The 6,863-nt window shown below is 50.1% G+C and overlaps 1 protein-coding gene across 1 annotated transcript; it reads right to left on the bottom strand.

Annotated features, from left to right (window-relative positions):
• Window positions 1-319: 319 nt before the first annotated feature.
• LOC133128777 (gamma-interferon-inducible lysosomal thiol reductase-like) lies at window positions 320-6,325 on the bottom strand. The gene is made up of 7 exons (XM_061242547.1): window positions 6,102-6,325; window positions 5,491-5,679; window positions 5,250-5,324; window positions 4,810-4,899; window positions 4,147-4,293; window positions 1,260-1,328; window positions 320-580 (listed from the first exon to the last, which is right to left on the bottom strand). Exons 1-7 carry the CDS (start codon window positions 6,228-6,230, stop codon window positions 515-517), a joined length of 765 nt encoding a protein of 254 aa, XP_061098531.1. The 5' UTR covers window positions 6,231-6,325; the 3' UTR covers window positions 320-514.
• Between the last annotated feature and the right edge of the window lie 538 nt (window positions 6,326-6,863).

Below are 6,863 nucleotides of genomic sequence, written 5' to 3'. Positions count from 1 at the left end.
GCTGAGTGTGTCACATGACAACCAGGAAAGTCACATGACAACCAGGAAAGTCACATGACAACCAGCCGCTTCTTGGCATTTTATCTCCCCAACACCTCAGGGTCAGCCTAAAACTAAAACTAAAACATTTAACCTATCAAGCAGGCATGGGCAGTTTAACCCTCAGAACTGTGGATTTCTTTTGGAATGTTTCTTTATTAGTCACACATTTGTGACCTCACACAGCAAAGGGTTAATGGTGATCACGCGCAAACACACAGGACAGACTGAGCTTTTGGTTGCAAAAGAAGAGGGGGAATAAACCAGACACGAGGCCGAATGGATTGAAAACAAAAATACTTTATTAAACCTTTCAGTTGCGATACAGCGGACTGCATCCGTTTCATTTCTTAACAATCAGATGGAAATTACGGTCTGTAATTGTAAAACAGTGCAAAATTCCGCAGTGCGTGTAGAACCCAGCCCGGCGTCGAACAGCTCTGGCCTGGGTGGGGACGGGGTCTGCAGGCTGGCGCTAGCAGAAGCTCGCTCGGAGGTCCAGCGCGGGCTGGGCTCCGGTGCAGGCCGGAGGCTTGGGTCCCTGTGGGCGCAGCAGTGACAGTAGACAGCGCCCTCTAGTGGCCGGATGCACCAAAGCACAAACGATTCCAAAGGGCACACAAACCAACATTATCCCCCCGTATGATCAAAGGATCATTTGCGGGCTGTTCGTGTTCGGGATGTAAGTTTGTCATCCTGTGTGGATAGGGCCCCGCGGTCTGGTAACAAATCCAAACTGTTCACTCAACGCGTTTTTCTGCCCTCGACAGCACTGCTCGATGTTACTAACAAAGCAAGCGCCATTCTACCCTCTTAACCGAGAGTTGGAGGTCCAATAGACCTATTTCAGTTGAGATTGTCTTCCCCCAAACCCCAGATGCTGTTATAGCTACCCACAATTCCGGCAGCTGCTGTGTAATCAGCATACTCTTCAGTATGTAATGAGCAGCTGCTGTGTAATCAGCATACTCTTCAGTATGTAATGAGCAGCTGCTGTGTAATCAGCATACTCTTCAGTATGTAATGAGCAGCTGCTGTGTAATCAGCATACTCTTCAGTATGTAATGAGAAAAGCCTGCTCCAGACCAGGGAACAGACCGGGGAACAGTTACCCGACACATCTTCACTTGGTTTTTATCGCACCTCCTCAGTTTACAGATCATGTGGCAGGCACACCTGAGGCAGGTGACCCGCCCCCCCGGCCCATCCTGGAAACTCACCTTATACAAGCTGCAGACCAGGTGGAAGAGACTCGACATGGCTTTCTGCTGAAGGTCGTCTGTGTGTTCCTGCAAGGACACGCAGTTCATTCTCCTTCATATGCTAGAAAGTGCAGTGCTGCTGTAAAATGATCTCCCATGCAGGGGAGAGGAGCCCTCAGCGTGGGCCAGGCGTGTCTCTCTGACAGAAGCCGTGCTGTACGATACAGACTAACGCTGAATGCTGTACGATACAGACTAACACTGAATGCTGTACGATACAGACTAACGCTGAATGCTGTACGATACAGACTAACACTGAATGCTGTACGATACAGACTAACGCTGAATGCTGTACGATACAGACTAACACTGAATGCTGTACGATACAGACTAACACTGAATGCTGTACGTTACAGACTAACACTGAATGCTGTACGATACAGACTAACACTGAATGCTGTACGATACAGACTAACACTGAATGCTGTAGGTAACAGACTAACGCTGAATGCTGTACGATACAGACTAACGCTGAATGCTGTACGATACAGACTAACGCTGAATGCTGTACGATACAGACTAACGCTGAATGCTGTACGATACAGACTAACGCTGAATGCTGTACGTTACAGACTAACGCTGAATGCTGTACGATACAGACTAACGCTGAATGCTGTACGATACAGACTAACACTGAATGCTGTACGATACAGACTAACGCTGAATGCTGTACGATACAGACTAACACTGAATGCTGTACGATACAGACTAACACTGAATGCTGTAGGTAACAGACTAACGCTGAATGCTGTACGATACAGACTAACGCTGAATGCTGTACGATACAGACTAACGCTGAATGCTGTACGATACAGACTAACGCTGAATGCTGTACGTTACAGACTAACGCTGAATGCTGTACGTTACAGACTAACGCTGAATGCTGTACGATACAGACTAACGCTGAATGCTGTACGTTACAGACTAACACTGAATGCTGTACGATACAGACTAACGCTGAATGCTGTACGTTACAGACTAACGCTGGAGTATGATCAATCTGAGGGACACAACCCAGTGTTGCTAACAGAGTATGGTTTAGGTATGTCAGCTTGTTAGAACATATAGTGTCATATCAGTTCGACAGATTATTTTGCGTCAGTTACAGAACAATGCTTATGCATGTCTGCTGTACAGACTGTTTAGTGTTTAGCATGGCTAAACAGAATAATGTTTAGGTATGTCGGTTAGACAAGTTATTTTGCCTCTGTAATAGAATGATGTTTAGGTATGTCAGTTGGACAGACGGCTTAGTGTAGGTAATGGAATGACGTTTAGGTATGTCAGTTAGATGCCACAGTGTGCACAGAGCAGGGACTTGCTGTGTGGGCCTGTAGCCTAGTGGCTAAGGTACGTGACTGGGGCGGCCTGTAGCCTAGTGGCTAAGGTACATGACTGGGGCAGCCTGTAGCCTAGTGGCTAAGGTACATGACTGGGACAGCCTGTAGCCTAGTGGCTAAGGTACATGACTGGGGTGGCCTGTAGCCTAGTGGCTAAGGTACATGACTAGGGCAGCCTGTAGTCTAGTGGCTAAGGTACATGACTGGGGCAGCCTGTAGCCTAGTGCGTAAGGTACATGCCTGGGGCAGCCTGTAGCCTAGTGGCTAAGGTACATGACTGGGGCAGCCTGTAGCCTAGTGGCTAAGGTACATGACTGGGGGCAGCCTGTAGCCTAGTGACTAAGGTACATGACTGGGGCAGCCTGTAGCCTAGTGGCTAAGGTACATGACTGGGGCGGCCTGTAGTCTAGTGGCTAAGGTACATGACTGGGGTGTCCTGTAGCCTAGTGGCTAAGGTACATGACTAGGGCAGCCTGTAGCCTAGTGGCTAAGGTACATGACTGGGGCAGCCTGTAGCCTAGTGGCTAAGGTACATGACTGGGGGCAGCCTGTAGCCTAGTGACTAAGGTACATGACTGGGGCAGCCTGTAGCCTAGTGGCTAAGGTACATGACTGGGGCGGCCTGTAGTCTAGTGGCTAAGGTACATGACTGGGGTGGCCTGTAGCCTAGTGGCTAAGGTACATGACTGGGGCAGCCTGTAGTCTAGTGGCTAAGGTACATGACTGGGACAGCCTGTAGCCTAGTGGCTAAGGTACATGACTGGGGCAGCCTGTAGCCTAGTGGCTAAGGTACATGACTGGGGCAGCCTGTAGTCTAGTGGCTAAGGTACATGACTGGGGCAGCCTGTAGTCTAGTGGCTAAGGTACATGACTGGGGCAGCCTGTAGTCTAGTGGCTAAGGTACATGACTGGGGCAGCCTGTAGCCTAGTGGCTAAGGTACATGACTGGGGCAGCCTGTAGTCTAGTGGCTAAGGTACATGACTGGGGCAGCCTGTAGTCTAGTGGCTAAGGTACATGACTGGGGCAGCCTGTAGTCTAGTGGCTAAGGTACATGACTGGGGCAGCCTGTAGTCTAGTGGCTAAGGTACATGACTGGGGCAGCCTGTAGCCTAGTGGCTAAGGTACATGACTGGGGCAGCCTGTAGCCTAGTAGCTAAGGTACATGACTGGGGCAGCCTGTAGCCTAGTGGCTAAGGTACATGACTGGGGCAGCCTGTAGCCTAGTGGCTAAGGTACATGACTGGGGCAGCCTGTAGCCTAGTGGCTAAGGTATGTGACTGGGGCAGCCTGTAGCCTAGTGGCTAAGGTACATGACTGGGGCAGCCTGTAGGCTAGTGGCTAAGGTACGTGACTGGGACTAAACAGCTACACAGCAGCTGTTGGGCCCTTGAGCAAGGCCCTTAACCATATTGTCCCCTACTTAGTCTAATTAGCTGTAAGTGGTTTTGGATAAAAGCGTCAGCTAAATAACGGTAGTGTGATGTAGGATTGAGAAGGCTCTTACCCCGTTGATGGTCACCCAGGGCACGTATTTGTGGGGGGGCTGCAGGGCCCCCGTCCTGAGGGCGTTCTGGTGCATCAGCTCGTTCCCCAGATCCCCCTTCACACAGCCATCAATGGCCCCCCACAAGCTGGAGTGCATCTCCACACACTGCAGGTGGAGGGGTCAGAGGTCAGGGGTGAGGGGGCAGTGCACCTCCACACACTGCAGGTGGAGGGGTCAGAGGTCAGGGGTGAGGGGGCAGTGCACCTCCACACACTGCAGGTGGAGGGGTCAGGGGTCAGGGGTGAGGGGGCAGTGCACCTCCACACACTGCAGGTGGAGGGGTCAGAGGTCAGGGGTGAGGGGGCAGTGCACCTCCACACACTGCAGGTGGAGGGGTCAGAGGTCAGGGGTGAGGGGGTGCGTTAGGGCCCAGGTGTGTGGGGGGGGGGGGGGGTGTTAGGGGAAGGAGTGCGTTAGGGCCCAGGTGTGGTCGGGTTAGGGGAAGGAATGTGTTAGGGCCCAGGTGTGGGGAGGGGGGGTGTGTTAGGGCCCAGGTGTGGGGAGGGGGGGTGTGTTAGGGCCCAGGTGGGGGGGGGGGGGGGGGTGTGTTAGGGCCCAGGTGTGGGGAGGGGGGGTGCGTTAGGGCCCTGGTGTTTGGCAGCAGTGCAAGGCTACACTCACAGGTTGGGCTGATTTCTCCACGTCGAACGCAGACTCCATGCAGAAGATGATGGGGAAGGCCACGCTCCCTGTGATGTTCAGGACACACGCCTAACAGAGACAGACAGATGGACACTACGTTTACACACTCAACACCCCCTGGGGTCAATTAACAGTGCTACTCAACCCCACGTCCTGCGGGCGGGCCGCAGTGTCTGCAGGTATTTTCTCCCACCGTGTGCAACACCACCTGATTTTACCAATTAATTTCCCTGCTTGGTCCATCATGAGCGAATTAGTGAAACCAGGTGGTGTCGTACGAGTAGTGCTGCTATGGAGGGTCTCACAGCGTCATTACAAAGACGCCCTCCCTGTACACATCCTAAACCTATCCATTAGGAGCCAAAACTCACACCCAAAACCCCAGTCCACACGCACAGACACACACAGGCAACCTTTACCTCGATCATATTCCCCAAACATTCATCTTCTCCGTGCTGGCAAGTAAATTTATACTTCTTCCCATCAAACGACTCCTGCAGAAAGCAGATCAAGATGCTAAGCCAACATAGAAAATAACGTAAATGTATCTTCATTGGTAACCAAAGGTTCTTCCATTTTAAAACATCAATCTTTTAAAATTTGTAGAAACTGTACAAATTATAGCACACAAACATTACAAACCAGTAACACACAACATGCCTGAGCGTTCCCGTAGGGCACGAGCTGCACGTTCATGATGTCCTGCAGCATGATCCAGGTGGGAAACAGCTGCTTTACCAGGAACATTCTGCATCCGGGACACAGGCTCTCGTAGTACAGACCCACCTCCACCGAAGATTCGGCCCGGTTCGGCCTTGTGGCGTTCCGGTGCAGGCAGTACTTCTCAACCTAGAGGCGTGCGGACGAGGCTGTTAGATGGAAAACGGGTAGCCCATTCTCCCACTCAGACTGGGGAGATATCGACTTTTTTTTTTAAAGGCACAACACGGAACACTTCCCTTGGCCGTCAGCCGAGGACGTTTCCTCATCAGAGACCACCTGATACACTGGATTTGAACTCTTAAACTTAAAGAAATAGGTCATGTTGGGACGAATTCTACCCTCCACTGAAGAATGGGGAAATTCCACGCTGAACAATTCTGAAATAAAAGCCACTACGTCGAAAAACGGGATTAAAAACGTCGATTATGTTAAAGGTATCTGTAATTAAGTAGTCTGCGTAAATATGATGTCCAAAATATTACCATTTGCTCTATTCGTTGATAGTACTTTTTCAAAATTTCACTTTTTCGGTAAACTTAAAAGCATACCCCACATTCGCCTGCGATCTCTTGGCTCTTACACCACTCCAACATCGGGTATCCACAGGAAGGTTTTGAGTGAGAATTCCCTGCATATATGCAGAGAATAACAAAGGCAAAGCTAACCACCCTCATCATGTTTGCGTCTCGAAGAATGTCAAGTTTCGCCTGCTCGTTCAGTGACTTCTTCCCTCGAAGCGCACTTTTTCCGGTCCGTGTCTGTTTTTACTCATGATTGTTACCACGTGACTGCGGAAACTGACACCCAGCCACGCTTCTGAAGACAAATACAACCTGTCCATAAAGGCCATCAAGAGCGGTGCTTCTGCTGTCCTCAAACCGACGCATAATCACGAGTTTGGCTTTACGAAGAACAGTCACAAGTTGTCACGTTGTCTGTGATGCGGAAAGGACATGTTAAACTTTAAATGTGTCACAGGACCATCGCATACCCTTCTCGCAGCTACCGCGAAACATGGCCAAGTTGTGGTAATCTGCACATAGGTCTCGTTGAAATGGCCAGTTCGGGTGAGTTAATAATCACTTCTATTCCACTAGGCTACGTTTAAATATTAAACGTTTAGCACCTTTATTCACACGCTGCAATGCATTATAAAATATTTTTAAAAGGTAATCCATTGTCGTCAACAACAGCCTCACGTGATCAACCCACTGTCCTCAGTCGCTACTAATTTTCTGTTAAGCCCCTAAAATTCTAATGAACTGAGGGGAAATATTTAGTAGAAAATGTAAGCGCTGCACAGTAGCCAA

Source organism: Conger conger, chromosome 5, assembly GCF_963514075.1.
Source record: "Conger conger chromosome 5, fConCon1.1, whole genome shotgun sequence".
In the NCBI taxonomy this organism is placed as follows: Eukaryota; Metazoa; Chordata; class Actinopteri; order Anguilliformes; family Congridae; genus Conger; species Conger conger.
Note: the sequence above shows the minus strand (reverse complement) of the source record. Positions and strands in the feature narration are given on the sequence as shown.

Coding starts and splice junctions, on each gene's coding strand:
- LOC133128777 (XM_061242547.1), bottom strand. CDS start 6,230: ATGATGAGGGTGGTTAGCTTTGCCTTTGTTATTCTCTGCATATATGCA. Junction 1,329..4,146: donor CCTGGGTGACCATCAACGGG/GTAAGAGCCTTC, acceptor GTGTCCTTGCAG/GAACACACAGACGACCTTCA. Junction 581..1,259: donor TGGTCTGCAGCTTGTATAAG/GTGAGTTTCCAG, acceptor CTGCGCCCACAG/GGACCCAAGCCTCCGGCCTG.